At 44.7% G+C, this 17,076-nt stretch overlaps 1 protein-coding gene across 1 annotated transcript; it reads left to right on the top strand.

Annotated features, from left to right (window-relative positions):
- The first annotated feature begins 1,133 nt into the window (after positions 1–1,133).
- LOC106596484 (tripartite motif-containing protein 16) lies at positions 1,134–14,391 on the top strand. The gene is made up of 5 exons (XM_082968274.1): positions 1,134–1,250; positions 9,133–9,366; positions 12,061–12,151; positions 12,277–12,336; positions 12,573–14,391. The coding sequence occupies exons 1-5, from the start codon at positions 1,167–1,169 to the stop codon at positions 13,085–13,087; spliced, it is 984 nt and encodes a 327-aa protein (XP_082824400.1). The 5' UTR covers positions 1,134–1,166; the 3' UTR covers positions 13,088–14,391.
- The last annotated feature ends 2,685 nt before the right edge of the window (positions 14,392–17,076 follow it).

The raw sequence follows: 17,076 nt of genomic DNA on the forward strand, positions 1-17,076 counted from the left end.
CTCATACAAGACGAGATCAACTCCTTACACATCTAGACGGCCAATACATCTCTGTTGCTAGGCAGGAACTGAATTGGTTCCTCTCACTGGTGTAGTCATGGCCCTGCCTGATGCTAAAACCTTGGTGGGTGTGGAAGTGTATATGTGAGAGATAGGACTGTAGTATGAGGGTTGTGATGGTGGGCCCCTCTGGCCCCCCTCCCAGAGATTTCTTCTCACTTCATCTGTTGACTCGACCTCGAGACGAATTCCTGGCTACTCCCTAGTTCTGCAGCTGGCCTGCCTTATCAGAGACTAACTAGACTGTTGAATTCCTGGCTCCTCTCTAGTTCTGCAGCTGGCCTGCCTTATCAGAGACTAACTAGACTGTTGAATATCCTGGCTCCTCCCTAGTTCTGCAGCTGGCCTGCCTTATCAGAGACTGAAACTAGTCTGTTGAATTCCTGGCTCCTCCCTAGTTCTGCAGCTGGCCTGCCTTATCAGAGACTAACTAGACTGTTGAATTCCTGGCTACTCCCTAGTTCTGCAGCTGGCCTGCCTTATCAGAGACTAACTAGACTGTTGAATTCCTGTCTCCTCCTTAGTTCTGCAGCTGGCCTGCCTTATCAGAGACTAACTAGACTGTTGAATTCCTGGCTACTCTCTAGTTCTGCAGCTGGCCTGCCTTATCAGAAACTGAAACTAGTTGCCCTTTGTCTCCCTCTTTAGGAACATTGATATTCAACAACAACACGTTTAAACAGAATATTTCAGCACTTCCCCGTGTCTCTCTCAGTAACTTTCCATACACCAAGTTCCTATCCACCCTTCATTAACCCCAACATATACATTCCTTATACATGTAAATTCATCAATACGTTATAGTATGGTAACATGAATAAGTATATTTCTAGCTAGAATCCAACAAGTCAAACTTCATTATCATTAGTTATCAAACATCATTATCATTCGTTATCAAACACCCAATCAACTCCCTGATTTGTGTTCTGTTAAAACTATAATCATTCACATGACTACATAATGATATAATTTCAGACAGACACTTCCTCAATATTTGTATCCTTATCTTCTATGGGCCCTGTGTCACATTACTATACTATTGATCTACTGGACAAATAAAGCTTGATAGCTCATTGAAGAGTGATTCTCCACAGAGTCAGCTGGGGATGAGTCAGCGGAAGGTCCAGCAGAGATTCCAGGAGAGAAAGAAGGAGCTGAAGAATCTCCAAAAAGCTGTGAAGTCTCTCAAGGTGAGTATTGTTGACAAGAGGAGACACACCATTTTACCTGTCTCCTCCAATCAGAGAGAGAGAGAGAAATAGAGGGGACCTTCTCCAATCCTACTATGTCTGGACCCCTATCAGACTGCTGTTACAGGGTGTGTTGAGTGGTGGTGTCTCGTCCTCCCAGGTCGTTGGCATGGTGCAGGAGCAGATAGGGTCAAAGTAGTGGAATGGGTAGTGGGTTTTTAATGAGTGTAGGGTTAGTTGGCATGGTGCAGAAGCAGATAGGGTCAAAGCAGTGGAATGGGGTAGTGGGTTTTTAATGAGTGTAGGGTTAGTTGGAAGGGTGTTTTATTATTTGTATCACAAAGTAAAATATATTTATATTATAGTCCAGTTGGGGGCGGTAATGCAACATATTGGATGCCAACCGCCGTTAAACTCCAAAGAAGAAGAAACGTTATATTATGTCTATGTACAGTGTTGTAACGATGTCTCTCTCTCTCATTCCATCACTTTCATGGTAGTGGGTTGTGTGGGTTTCTGGTTATGAATGGGGTGCTGACAGACAATCGTTGATGGATATTTATAGAGCTCTGATCAGGACGACAATTGATTACGGGTGAATAATTTATGGAATAGCAGCAAAGACTTAAGCTGGACAGAATCAAATCAAATCAAATCTGATTTATTTATATTTATATAGCCCTTCTTACATCAGCTGATATCTCAAAGTGCTGTACAGAAACCCAGCCTAAAACCCCAAACAACAAGCAATCCAGTATATATCTTTAAGGATATGTATTGGTGCATTTAAATCAACATCTGTATGTGTCTTACTAGTGGAGACAGGTGAGATGCCTTTGGGTATACAGCGTAATAAATTGTCATTATCTTATTGGGTTGCAAGGCTGTGAGGTTGAGCATCCCACTGCTACTGTTCTAGATGACTGTTGGGAATATACTAGTAGACAAGGCAGTGGTTTCGGTTGGACAGTTGTAGGTATCAATGTTATTATGGAGAAATTAGAGAATGGGTGTAGTAGTGAGATTCTGCTGGGTCATAGCACATTCAGGTGTGGAAGGGAATGAAATTGTAGACCAGTTATCTAAAAGCGCTTTAAAACAAGATATAATATATGTTAATGTTCCACTGGGTAGAGGTGAGGACAAATGTAAGATCAGAGACATTTTGATAGATGTGTGGCAGAAGAGATGGGACTCTGAGCACAAGGGACGGCATTTATATGTCCTCTAAAGGTCGGTGGTCCAAGGTTCAAAGGTCAGATTAGGAAGGAAGAGGTGGTGTTTACTCGATTGTGCTTAGGACATTGTACATTGAACTGGTCCTTACATCTGGTTGGCAGCATGTGAATGGTTTGTGTCTGGAGGGTATTGTCAATGAAACGGTGGAGCATGTGTTGTTATATTGTTGTAAGGATGTTGAAGAGAGGGAAAGATTGAAGTGTAGGGTCATTGAGGTTGGATGGGGTTGGGGGGGTTTGGAAGGGATTTGGGGGATGGGGGAGGGTCTATTAGAAGTTACTAGGGTTCTTTTTTATTTTCTCCGAAGTACTGAGTTAGGTAGGAGGATTTAGAAATGGTGTAAACCGCGATTGAACACACTCCAGCACAGTTGGTGGCGCCATGCACCTTTAACGTTGGTTTGCGGACCGCCATTATATAATAGAAGAAGAAGGTGTTGTGTGAGGGTTTTGTGGTTCCTGAGGAGGGCTACTATTCTTTTTGCGTATTTTCCAAATGTATTTTGTAGTTGTTAAGGGTTTATATATTAGTTTCCACTGTTTATCGGTTAGAGTTGAGGGGGGAGTAGGGTAGTTTGTTTGGGAGGTGTGATGTCCTCAACCGAGTGGAGAAGAAACGCTGTCTCTTCAGGTGCGTTCTGGAGAATGGTGTGGAGGAATTATTGATCATGGTCGGTGAACAGGTGGGAGAGGAATATATACACTCTGTATCCAGAATGAACAAGGCGGTGGTTGTGGTAATGTAAAAGGTGAGTCTTGTTGCCCGGCTAGTTACCAGTATGATTTATGTGAGGGGTCTGTTGGTGCTGACTTCGACAAGAGTAGTGGTGTCTAATCTGCCTCCGTTTATTACGGACGAACAGATCCGTAAAGAGTTGGTTCGTTTTGGTCAATTTCCAAGTGGTTTTCTGAACTAAATTCAAGGTTAAACAGGGGAGGGGTGGTACACAGGGTTTGTTAGCACAGATAGTGTGGACATTTTTTACAAATATTTTCTGATGAAACTATCCGCCAAGGAGCCCAGTGATGTGTATATATATATATATATATATATATATATACTGCTCGAAAAAATAAAGGGAACACTTAAACAACACAATGTAACTCCAAGTCAATCACACTTCTGTGAAATTCAACTGTCCACTTAGGAAGCAACACTGATTGACAATAAATGTCACATGCTGTTGTGGAAATGGAATAGACAACAGGTGGAAATTATAGGCAATTAGCAAGACACCCCCAATAAAGGAGTGGTTCTGAAGGTGGGGACCACAGACCACTTCTCAGTTCCTATGCTTCCTGGCTGATGTTTTGGTCACTTTTAAATGCTGGCGGTGCTTTCACTCTAGTGGTAGCATTAGACGGAGTCTACAACCCACACAAGTGGCTCAGGTAGTGCAGCTCATCCAGGATGGCACATCAATGCGAGCTGTGGCAAGAAGGTTTGCTGTGTCTGTCAGCGTAGTGTCCAGAGCATGGAGGCGCTACCAGGAGACAAGCCAGTACATCAGGAGACGTGGAGGAGGCCGTAGGAGGGCAACAACCCAGCAGCAGGACCGCTACCTCCGCCTTTGTGCAAGGAGGAGCAGGAGGAGCACTGCCAGAGCCCTGCACAATGACCTCCAGCAGGCCACAAATGTGCATGTGTCTGCTCAAACGGTCAGAAACAAACTCCATGAGGGTGGTATGAGGGCCCGACGTTCTAAGGTGGGGGTTGTGCTTACAGCCCAACACCGTGCAGGACGTTTGGCATTTGCCAGAGAACACCAAGATTTGCAAATTCGCCACTGGCGCCCTGTGCTCTTCACAGATGAAAGCAGGTTCACACTGAGCACGTGACAGACGTGACAGAGTCTGGAGACGCCGTGGAGAACGTTCTGCTGCCTGCAACATCCTCCAGCATGACCGGTTTGGCGGTGGGTCAGTCATGGTGTGAGGTGGCATTTCTTTGGGGGGCCGCACAGCCCTCCATGTGCTCGCCAGAGGTAGCCTGACTGCCATTAGGTACCGAGATGAGATCCTCAGACCCTTTTGAGACCATATGCTGGTGCGGTTGGCCCTGGGTTCCTCCTAATGCAAGACAATGCTAGACCTCATGTGGCTGGAGTGTGTCAGCAGTTCCTGCAAGAGGAAGGCATTGATGCTATGGACTGGCCCACCCGTTCCCCAGACCTGAATCCAATTGAGCACATCTGGGACATCATGTCTCGCTCCATCCACCAACGCCACGTTGCACCACAGACTGTCCAGGAGGTGGCGGATGCTTTAGTCCAGATCTGGGAGGAGATCCCTCAGGAGTCCATCCGCCACCTCATCAGGAGCATGCCCAGGCGTTGTAGGGAGGTCATACAGGCACGTGGAGGCCACACACACTACTGAGCCTCATTTGGACTTGTTTTAAGGACATTACATCAAAGTTGGATCAGCCTGTAGTGTGGTTTTCCACTTTAATTTTGAGTGTGACTCCAAATCCAGACCTCCATGGGTTGATACATTGGATTTCCATTGATTATTTTTGTGTGATTTTGTTGTCAGCACATTCAACTATGTAAAGAAAAAAGTATTTAATAAGATTATTTCTTTCATTCAGATCTAGGATGTGTTGTTTAAGTGTTCCCTTTATTTTTTGAGCAGTATATAATATTAGCATATGTAACAGCTGTTTGATGTGGTTTTGAAGTAATTATCTTCCAGCCCACGTTAACCTTGTAGGTTTACCTCAGGTAACTTATTGTTAACTAGGTTACAGCTACTTGGTGAGGAAGCTCACTGTTCACCTGGTTACACGTTGCAGTGACCTACAGTGTTGGTGAGTAGAACAGATGGTTGGTGCAAAGACATCAAACGTTAAACATGTTTAAACATATTTTATTTCAGAAAAAGGTTTAAAACCTAAACAAAACGTATGTCCCTGTCGTCTTTTTCAAGATGTGGCCGATTTTAAACAGACAGAATTTTTTTTTTTAAATATAGATTTTTCTTTTTTTGATTTGTTGTTTCTAAATGGCTGCTGGGTAATATGATAATCGTTGAAATCTGTTGGTTCGTAGGCATCAAATAGAGAGAATGCTGCGCAGGTTCACTGAGTTGTAAACCAAATGGATAGGTGGAGCTCATTGATTTGTAGCTCTGACTCAGTTGCTACCTCAGATTATGAGTCTATCAAGTGTGGTGAATGAGGTATGTAGTACCCACAGAAGACCACAGGGAGGAGCAAGAGAGATATAAACCCATACAGTTTTTCTCTTTAAATACCCTGAACCTAACAATCAATCAAATGTATTTATGAAGCCCTTTTTACATCAGCAGATGTCACAAAGTGCTGTACAGAAACTCTAACCCTACGTATAACCTATTTTAGCCTGAACCCTAATTCTAGGGTAGGGTAGCCTACAACTATTTTAGTAATAATATTATGTTAGTAAATACCATTTTACTACTAAATAACATTTGTTATTTTTTAAATAAAACCTATGTAAGCATTTGCTTTTTATTAGTTATTTTATTATATTTATTATTGCAAGGCAGAACACTTGATAAACAAGACTCATTTGTTTTATATGTTAAATGTGGTTTGAACTGGGTGACATAGTAACCTCTATGTGAAAGTCCAGCAATTGGCGTGGGACAGGTGGGGCAGGTTTGAGACTGATCTCTCGAATTAAATACACTTTATTTCTCAGCTGCCTCACCAATGTCTTTACGTGAATTAATAACTTTTAATTGGTAAATATTTCCAATAGATGGAAGCATAAGACCACGTAGCATCAGTTATAGGCTACAAGCAGCAATATGATTGACATAAAATAGCATGCAACCAAAGACTATATGTCCCATGATTTTCTAAAATGGTCACTCATTACTTTACAGTTAGCTATATATCTGTCTGTCTCTCGCTCTGTCTCTCTCGCTCTGTCTCTCTCTCTCTGTCTCGCTCTGTCTCTCTCTCTCTGTCTCTCTCTCTCTGTCTCTCTGTCTCTCTCTCAACAGCGCTCTGCACAGGCAGCAGTGGAGGACAGTGATCAGATCTTTACTGACCACGAAGCATCAGTCCTGTGTTGCTTTGGGGTGATCAAAACAATATTAACTATAGCAGGTATTGAACCCTGGTCAAATAACCACTTGTCAGATGTGCTGACCTCAACCCTAGTAAACATGCATTATAAAATCATGTTAATGTCATATTGGGAGAAAACTGCAGAATTATTTAGCATTATCAGCAGTACTGAATACAGTGGATATCCTTACTAAAGTAGTAATTACTCATAATTACAAAATATAAAGTGTTATAGTTCATTTTATCACTAACAGCCATAAAATAACCATTTATAGCATAATGAAACTGACATAAACTAAAAACATCATACATTTAGTTAATTATATAAAAATGTATATATTTAGATGGGTGACATTATCTGCCAAAGTAAAACCCCCTTAACATATAAACACAGACACTGGACACAGACACTGAAAATGAGCTTTTTTAATATAAATCTGGTAGCTCTCAAAAGAGCCTTTGCTTTGCTGAGCAGTTTTCAGGAGTGTGCTGCCTGCCTGCCTTCAGAGGACTCTGTCTGTGAATAATGAAAAGTTAATAAGCTACTGCCATTTTTATATTTTAAATGTAACCTTTATTTAACTAGGCAAGTCAGTTAAGAACAAATTCTTATATTCAATGACAGCCTACCAGGGAACAGTGGGTTAACTGCCTTGTTCAGGGGCAGAATGACAGCTTTTCACCTTGTCAGCTCGGGGATTCAATCCAGCAACCTTTCGGTTACTGGCCCAACGCTCTAACCACTAGACTACCTGTCGCCCGGCCTAACGCTCTTACCACTAGACTACCTGCTGCTCGGCCAAACGCTCTAACCACTAGGCTACCTGCTGCCTGGCCAAACGCTCTAACCACTAGACTACCTGCTGCCCAGCCAAATGCTCTAACCACTAGACTACCTGCCACCTCTACACTCTAACCACTAGGCTACCTGCCACCTCTACACTCTAACCACTAGACAACCTGCTACCTCTACACTCTAACCACTAGACTACCTGCCACCTCTACACTCTAACCACTAGACTACCTGTCACCTCTACACTCTAACCACTAGACTACCTGTCACCTCTACACTCTAACCACTAGACTACCTGCCACCTCTACACTCTAACCACTAGACTACCTGCCACCTCTACACTCTAACCACTAGACTACCTGCCACCTCTACACTCTAACCACTAGACTACCTGCCACCTCTACACTCTAACCACTAGACTACCTGCCACCTCCACACTCTAACCACTAGACTACCTGCCACCTCTACACTCTAACCACTAGACTACCTGCTGCCCTTTCACAGAGGTCTTGTTTACGTTTACATGAGAGTCGTTTAGCAGACACTCTTATCCAGAGCCACTAGGGTTAAGAGCCCAAATCTGCCTAAAAAAAGGATATTTTCAGAACTTTTCACCTAGTCTGCTCGGGGATTGGAACCAGCCACCTTTCAGTTACTGCCCAACGTTCTTAACCACTAGATTACAAACCACTAAATGTTAAACACAAAGTCAAATGGTCCTAGATAAATGGTAAGCTGGTTAAATGAAAGATTGCTGTTATAACTTTCAGACTGCCATTGTTTTGGGGAAATAGGGACATGTCTATTTCTCAAATTATCTGTAATAGATGTATTTATTTTAATGGTTTGTAGTTCTACACCATTTTAATCAGGATAACTTATTGTTTCTAATGATGTAAGTTTGAGCAGCTTAGTTATGGTATGTCTGTTTATTTCACTAAATATCTCACAATGTGTAAATTTAGATGTTTTCATGTCAGACACCATTTTAATCAGGAGAATCTCCTCTTTCTAATGACATAAGGTTGGGCAGCGTCCTCTGCTGTCATCGATCTCTAGACCAGAAATAGTCAGAAGTTGACCGTTTTTTCCTACTTCCTGGTATGCAGATATAAACACACTTGGCACCATCGAGGTGCGGATGTTTACTTTCTACACCAGTTGTTATTTTTCAGTTTGGTCCTAAGAACAGGTTTTAGTGGTCAAATAAAAAGGTAGACATTTTTTGGTGCCATTTAGGGGAAATGGAATTCTAAGGATCATTCCAGTCAGAAGAGGCTCTGTGAAGGTTCGTTTCAATTCATTTGCTATGGCCTCGCTAGTGTTCCAGCTCAGACAACGTTCTTTGGCCGTTTTGACTCGTTCTATTGTCCAGCCTACTAGGACTCGGGACAGAGGCTGGGTCTAGCTCTGCTACGGGGCAGGCTACTGGAGGGGTGACCAGCCTTCCCTGTAGCTCAGTTGGTAGAGCATGGTGTTTGCAATGCCAGGGTTGTGGGTTTGATTCCCATGGGGGGCCAGCAAAAAAAAATGTATGAAATGTATGCATTCACTACTGTAAGTCGCTCTGCATAAGAGCGTCTGCTAAATGACTAAAAAAATGTAAAAAAAAACGTCAAAAAAGGAGAGTAGAGCAGGGCCAAGCGGTGTTCTGTACCTGCCTGTCCAGGAGGGGGGACAAGGCCTGGTGGACCTGGAGATCAGGGTGGCAGCGTTCTGACTCAATGACATGCAGAGGCTACTGTACCTACTGTCTCTCTCTCTGTGTGTCTCTCTCTCTCTGTCTCTTAACAGCGCTCTGCACAAGCAGCAGTGGAGGACAGTGATCAGATCTTTACTGAGCTGATCCGCTCCATTGAGAGAAGGAGCTATGAGGTGAAGGAGCTGATCAGAGCCCAAGAGAAGGCTCAAGTGAGTCAAGCTGAAGGACTCCTGGAGCAACTGAAGCAGGAGATAGCTGAGCTGAGGAAGAGAAGCACTGAGCTGGAGCAGCTCTCACACACAGAGGATCACATCCATTTCCTCCAGGTACCTAAACTCTCTTGTTACATGTGATATGAAATTAACTTAACGTGAAACTATTCATCTCAATCATTATGTTGTCCTCTCTCTCTCTCTGTCTCTCTGTCCCTCTCTCTCTTTGTCCCTCTCTCTCTCTGTCCCTCTTTGTCCCTCTCTCTCTGTCCCTCTTTGTCCCTCTCTCTCTGTACATCTGTCCCTCTCTCTGTACATCTGTCCCTCTCTCTCTGTCCCCCTCTCTCTCTGTCCCCCTCTGTCCCCCTCTCTCTCTGTCCCTCTCTCTCTCTCTCTCTCTCTCTCTCTCTCTCTGTCCCTCTCTCTCTGTCCCTCTCTCTCGCTCTCTGTCCCTCTCTCTCTCTCTCTGTCCCTCTCTCTCTCTTTCTGTGTCCCTCTCTCTTGTGTCCCTCTCTCTCTGTGTCCCTCTCTCTCTTTGTCTCTCTCTCTCTGTGTCCCTCTCTCTCTGTGTCCCTCTCTCTCTGTGTCCCTCTCTCTCTGTCCCTGTCTCTGTGTCCCTGTCTCTGTGTCCCTCTCTCTCTCTCTCTCTCTCCCTCTCTCTCTCTCTCTCTCTCTCTCTCTGTCCCTCTCTCTCTCTCTGTCCCTCTCTCTCTCTCTCTCTGTCGCTCTCTCTCTCTGTCCCTCTCTCTCTCTGTCCCTCTCTCTCTCTCTGTCCCTCTCTCTCTCTGTCCCTCTTTGTCCCTCTCTGTCTTGGGTCTCTTTGTCCCTCTTTGTCCCTCTCTCTCTTTGTCCCTCTTTGTCCCTCTCTTTCTGTGTCCCTCTCTCTCTCTGTCCCTCTCTCGCGCTGTCCCTCTCTCTCTCTGTCCCTCTCTAACTTTGTCCCTCTTTGTCCCCCTCTCTCTTGGGTCTCTTTGTCCCTCTTTGTCCCTCTCTCTCTTTGTCCCTCTTTGTCCCTCTCTCTCTTTGTCCCTCTTTTTCCCTCTCTTTCTGTGTCCCTCTCTTTCTGTGTCCCTCTCTTTCTCTCTTTTTGTCCCTCCCTCTATTTGTCTCTCTCTCTCTCTCTGTCCCTCTGTCTCTCTCTCTCTCTCTCTCTCTCTGTCCCTCTGTCTCTCTCTCTCTCTCTCTCTCTGTCCCTCTGTCTCTCTCTCTCTGTCCCTCTGTCTCTCTCTCTCTGTCCCTCTGTCTCTCTGTCCCTCTCTCTCTCTCTGTCCCTCTCTCTCTCTGTCCCTCTCTCTCTCTGTCCCTCTCTCTCTCTGTCCCTCTCTCTCTCTGTCCCTCTCTCCCTCTGTCCCTCTCTTTCTGTCTCTCTTTCTCTTCTTCCCTCTCTCTGTCCCTCTCTCTCTGTCCCTCTCTCTCTCTGTCCCTCTCTCTCTCTCTGTCCCTCTCTCTCTCTCTCTCTCTGTCCCTCTCTCTCTCTGTCCCTCTCTCTCTTTGTCCCCGTCTCTCTCTTTGTCCCTCTCTCTCTCTCTGTCCCTCTCTCTCTCTCTGTCCCTCTCTCTCTCTGTCCCTCTCTCTCTTTGTCCGTCTCTGTCCCTCTCTCTCTTTGTCCCTCTTTGTCCCTCTTTCTCTATGTCCGTCTCTCTCTGTGTCCCCGGCTCTCTTTGTCCCTCTTTGTCCCTCTCTCTCTGTGTCCCCGTCTCTCTCGCTGTCCCCCCCTTTCTCTGTCCCTCTCTCTCTGTCCCTCTCTCTCTGTCCCTCTCTCTCTGTCCCTCTCTCTCTGTCCCTCTCTCTCTGTCCCTCTCTCTTTGTCCCTCTCTCTCTGTCCCTCTCTCTCTCTCTCGCTGTCCCTCGCTGTCCCTGTCTCTCGCTGTCCCTCTCTCTCTCCCTGTCCCTCTCTCTCTCTGTGTCCCCTTCTCTCTCTGTGTCCCCTTCTCTCTCTGTGTCCCCCTCTCTCTGTGTCCCCCTCTCTGTGTCCCCCTCTCTCCCTCTCTCTCTCTGTGTCCCCCTCTCTCTCTGTGTCCCCCCCTCTCTCTGTGTCCCTCTCGCTCTCTCTCGCTGTCCCCTTCTCTCTCTCGCTGTCCCTCGCTGTCCCCCTCTCTCTCTTTGTCCCTATTTGTCCCTCTCTCTCTCTGTCCCTCTCTCTCTGTCCCTCTCTCTCTGTCCCTCTCTCTCTGTCCCTCTCTCTTTGTCCCTCTCTTTGTCCCTCTCTCTCTTTGTCCCTCTCTCTCTTTGTCCCTCTCTCTCGCTGTCCCTCGCTGTCCCTCTCTCTCTCGCTGTCCCTCTCTCTCTCTCGCTGTCCCTCTCTCTCTCTCTGTCCCTCTGTCCCTCTCTGTGTCCCTCTGTCCCTCTCTGTGTACCTCTGTCCCTCTCTCTCTTTGTCCCTCTGTCCCTCTCTCTCTCTCTATCCCTCTATCTCTCTGTCCCTCTCTCTCTCTCTCTCTCCCTCTCTCTCTCTGTCCCTCTGTGTTTCTCTCTCTGTCCCTCTGTGTCTCTCTGTGTCCCTCTGTGTTTCTCTCTGTCCCTCTCTCGGTGTCCCGCTCTCTGTGTCCCTCTGTCCCTCTCTCTGTGTCCCGCTCTCTGTGTCCCTGTGTCCCTCTCTCTGTGTCCCTCCCCTCTCTCTGTGTCCCCCTCTCTCTGTACCTCTCTCTCTCTGTCCCTCTCTCTCTCCCTCCTCTCCCTCTCCCTCTGTCTCTCTCTCTCCCTCTCTCTGTCTATCTCTCTCTCTCTCTCTCTCTCCAGAGTTATCAGTCTCTCTCCAGTATCAGTGTATCTTCAAACTTACCCAGCATCGTTGTCCGTCCTCTTCAGTACTTTGGAGATGTGAGTAAGACTGTGTCTGAACTGAGAGAGAAAGTAGAAGACTTCCTTAAAGGAGAATGGACCAAGATCTCCACTACAGGTGTGTTGAAAACAATAAGAACATCAACTTTAGACCATTGAAAGTTCCCTACTAGTCATATACATGTGGAATATGGTATGATGATAACATTCCCTCTCTCTGTCAATGTGTTTGTGTGTCTGTAGTGAATATAGTGGATGTTGGACTGCCTCCAGAGCCCAAGACCAGAGAACAGTTGTTACAATGTGAGTCTCTTTATTGTGAAGTAACTAACAGTCTCTTTTTACTGACACTCCTAACAATCCCGCTAGAAATATATAGCAATAGTAGATCTAATCAAAGACTGGGTATCTATCTGACTCCTCATATTTCTCTGATTTGATCTCTGCTGTGCTCTAATCAAAGACAGGGTAGATACAGTATCTGACTTAACTTATTGTTCTGACTCCCCTCATTGGTCTCTGCTCTGCTCCTCTCCCAGATTCCTGTCAGCTCACACTGGACCCAAACACAGCAGGCACCCTCCTCTCTCTGTCTAAAGGGAACAGAAAGGTGACCAATACAGGCCAAGTCCAACCATATCCTGACCATGGAGACAGATTCACCAACTACTGTCAGGTTCTGTGTAGAGAGGGTCTGTCTGGACGCTGTTACTGGGAGGTGGAGTGGACTGGTGATGTTGATACAGCAGTCTCATATGAAGACATCAGCAGAACAGAGAGAGGTGGTGGATTTGGAGACAATAACAAGTCATGGAGTTTACATTGCTCTAGAGGTGGTTATTGGTTCAGACACAATAATATTAAGACTAAAGTATCAGGCCCTCAGTCCTCCAGAGTAGGAGTGTACCTGGATCACAAGGCAGGTACTCTGTCCTTCTACAGTGTCTCTGACACAATGACCCTCCTCCACAGAGCCCAGACCACATTCACTCAGCCCCTCTATCCTGGGGTTTGGCTCTATGTAGGAGGTACTGCTGAGCTGGTTAAACTGTAGTAGGGTCCACATAGATACTAGTCATTCTGGTGTAGTCTATAGCTGAGCTGGTTAAACTGTAGTAGGGTCCACATAGATACTAGTCATGCTGGTGTAGTCTATAGCTGAGCTGGTTAAACTGTAGTAGGGTCCACATAGATACTAGTCATGCTGGTGTAGTCTATACCTGAGCTGGTTAAACTGTAGTAGGGTCCACATAGATACTAGTCATGCTGGTGTAGTCTATATCTGAGCTGGTTAAACTGTAGTGGGGTCCACATAGATACTAGTCATGCTGGTGTAGTCTATAGCTGAGCTGGTTAAACTGTAGTAGGGTCCACATAGATACTAGTCATGCTGGTGTAGTCTATAGCTGAGCTGGTTAAACTGTAGTAGGGTCCACATAGATACTAGTCATGCTGGTGTAGTCTATACCTGAGCTGGTTAAACTGTAGTAGGGTCCACATAGATACTAGTCATGCTGGTGTAGTCTATATCTGAGCTGGTTAAACTGTAGTAGGGTCCACATAGATACTAGTCATGCTGGTGTATTCTATAGCTGAGCTGGTTAAACTGTAGTAGGGTCCACATAGATACTAGTCATGCTGGTGGTGATGGTCCCCAGATGTGATGATTCATTCTGCTCTGTTTTATCTACAATGATTTAATCTTGTACATTTCCATGAATCATGATGTATGGTGTTGATGTATATTGGTTGTCATTCAGAACCATTGATATGTTTTCTCAATTGGTCAAGTTTTCCGTAGTGGCGTTGAACAGATAGTAACTAAACTATATGGACTGGTTTCCTGGACACGGAACAGATAGTAACTAAACTATATGGACTGGTTTCCTGGACATGGAACAGATAGTAACTAAACTATATGGACTGGTTTCCTGGACATGGAACAGATAGTAACTTAACTATATGGACTGGTTTCCTGGACATGGAACAGATAGTAACTAAACTATATGGACTGGTTTCCTGGACATGGAACAGATTGAGTGTGAAAAAACAATGTTCAATGTAGATGTCCAGGAAACCGGCCCTAAATGTGTCATCTTTCATCCTCCCATACTGCTCAGTCCATCAACATTAAACCTGTCCAGCAGGTGGTGTATTGACCAAACAATAAAACCAGCAGATATCTTGACTTGCCACTCAGTATATCAGTCATGTTCAGAATAGTACTTTAATATCATTGGAGATTGATGGTCTTTTTAATCCACTATCCAGAGTCAGGAACAGATGAAGTTAGGTCTGCTACTGTTCAGTGATTAAATATGATTTATGGTGATGAGAAATAAAAAATACAACACTAAACTTCATCTAGTAATAGTTTTCCTTTGTTATTTATTCCAAGGTGTGTCTTTAACTTGTAAATGGATTGTGTGGAGGTGAGCTAGTGGTGTGGGTGAATATTCCAGTTGTGTTTAGGTATCTTCATGTCTGACATCCCCCAGTTCTGTTCAGACCCATTGAACTGGGTCACATTCTAAATGGTGACTTGTTGTCTTCCAGGTGGGCGGGGTTTGTTTGTACTTGTAGGACTTTTCTATTGGTTCCATTACAACAAACTCAATCAACCACTGCTTATTAAGTATTCAACATTATTTTAAATAGTTATTGAACGCAGGTCTGTTTCCACATGCAATAAGCCTGTAACGTCTTGTACGATCTCAGGTAAAGGTGTTTCAAATGGAAGGGCAAGTCTCACCACTGAGAGGAAAACATCAGTGGTCCACCTCTGCATCAGGTCAGCTATGTTGATCAGTACTGTCCCAGGGATGCTGGGAGCAGAGATGAACTCCCCTGACCTGGTACCACCTATGGAGTTGTCATTTTAATATCAATTTAACCCCATTACTGCTATAACACACATAAACCATGTTAATGGAATGAAATGGATCCAGGTTCCATTTATTCTACAATAGATTTCATCACAGGTCACTTGGTAAGTTTGTTAATATCTCCAAAGTGGTCTGAAATCAAGATGACTGCAGGTCTGAATCCCAAACTAAGATGGTATCTAGAGGTATGGACTTTTTTTTGTTGACAAACTTTGCTTTTTCACTTTGGGGTGAACACATTCCATTAACATACATAGTCCAGTAAAAATGTACTTAACAAGTCACATAATAAGTTACATGGACTCACTCTGTGAGCAATAATATAACTAGAGACAAAGTTTTTACTGCCAGGAGACGTAGCCAGGAAAACTCCTGCCCCTAATAGAAGACCAGAGGATTCAGTGGTGTCTTGTTTACCTGCAGGCCACCCTCTTGGTTCTAGAAGACCAGAGGATTCAGTGGTGTCTTGTTTACCTGCAGGACACCCTCTTGGTTCTAGAAGACCAGAGGATTCAGTGGTGTCTTGTTTACCTGCAGGCCACCCTCTTGGTTCTAGAAGACCAGAGGATTCAGTGGTGTCTTGTTTACCTGCAGGCAACCATCTTGGTTCTAGAAGACCAGAGGATTCAGTGGTGTCTTGTTTACCTGCAGGCCACCCTCTTGGTTCTAGAAGACCAGAGGATTCAGTGGTGTCTTGTTTACCTGCAGGCAACCATCTTGGTTCTAGAAGACCAGAGGATTCAGTGGTGTCTTGTTTACCTGCAGGACACCCTCTTGGTTCTAGAAGACCAGAGGATTCAGTGGTGTCTTGTTTACCTGCAGGCAACCATCTTGGTTCTAGAAGACCAGAGGATTCAGTGGTGTCTTGTTTACCTGCAGGACACCCTCTTGGTTCTAGAAGACCAGAGGATTCAGTGGTGTCTTGTTTACCTGCAGGCCACCCTCTTGGTTCTAGAAGACCAGAGGATTCAGTGGTGTCTTGTTTACCTGCAGGTCACCCTCTTGGTTCTAGAAGACCAGAGGATTCAGTGGTGTCTTGTTTACCTGCAGGCAACCATCTTGGTTCTAGAAGACCAGAGGATTCAGTGGTGTCTTGTTTACCTGCAGGACACCCTCTTGGTTCTAGAAGACCAGAGGATTCAGTGGTGTCTTGTTTACCTGCAGGCCACCCTCTTGGTTCTAGAAGACCAGGGTGATGCTGCCGTAGTCAGTGTTCTCCACAGCACAGCTGGCCCTCCTTCACCCTGTCACTCCTCACCGGGGGGTAATACAGAGACCTCAGGGTTCTGCTGTTCTCATCACCTGCAGGGGACAACAACAATCAAGCCTGATTCACACAATAGGGCCCCAACTGTACTGGCTCTGATATTTTATATTTCAGTTCCAGCAACTATGGTGGATGTGTAACCAGGCCAGTTTGGCCCTGCTTGGCTTGACTTTGCTCTATAGTGAGAAACAGACATCAGTTTGTTTAAGTGGTCAGATTGAGCAAGGCAAGGTGCAGAATCACTGATCTGGATCTCTTAGGGTGTTTTCAGACAGAGTTGTGAGTAGAGGATTAACCTCTTACATCTAGATGTTCCGCTAGCGGAACACCTGCTCCAATATCCAATGATGGGCGTGGCGCGAAATACAAATTCCTCTAAAATCCGAAAACTTCAATTTTTCAAACATATGACTATTTTACAGCATTTTAAAGACAAGACTCTCATTAATCTAACCACACAGTCCGATTTTCAAAAAGGCTTTACAGCGAAAGCAAAACATTAGATTATGTCAGCAGAGTACCCAGCCAGAAATAATCAGACACCCATTTTTCAAGCTAGCTTATAATGTCACAAAAACCCAGAAGACAGCTAAATGCAGCCCTAACCTTTGATATTCATCAGATGACACACCTAGGACATTATGTTATACAATACATGCATGTTTTGTTCAATCAAGTTCATATTTATATCAAAAAACAGCTTTTTACTAAATTACTCACGATAAACGTTCACAAAAACATAACAATTATTTTAAGAATTATAGATACAGAACTCCTCTATGCACTCGATATGTCCGATTTTAAAATAGCTTTTCGGTGAAAGCACATTTTGCAATATTCTAAGTAGATAGCCCGGCATCACTGTGCTAGCTATTTAGACACCCAGCAAGT

This window comes from Salmo salar, chromosome 23, assembly GCF_965601325.2.
Source record: "Salmo salar chromosome 23, fSalSal1, whole genome shotgun sequence".
In the NCBI taxonomy this organism is placed as follows: Eukaryota; Metazoa; Chordata; class Actinopteri; order Salmoniformes; family Salmonidae; genus Salmo; species Salmo salar.

Bases quoted from the DNA above. Each gene is read 5' to 3' on its own strand.
- LOC106596484 (XM_082968274.1), top strand. From the start codon at position 1,167: ATGAGTCAGCGGAAGGTCCAGCAGAGATTCCAGGAGAGAAAGAAGGAG. The intron at 12,152-12,276 runs GTGTGTTGAAAA...GTGTGTCTGTAG, and splicing joins GACCAAGATCTCCACTACAG to TGAATATAGTGGATGTTGGA. The intron at 12,337-12,572 runs GTGAGTCTCTTT...CTCCTCTCCCAG, and splicing joins CAGAGAACAGTTGTTACAAT to ATTCCTGTCAGCTCACACTG.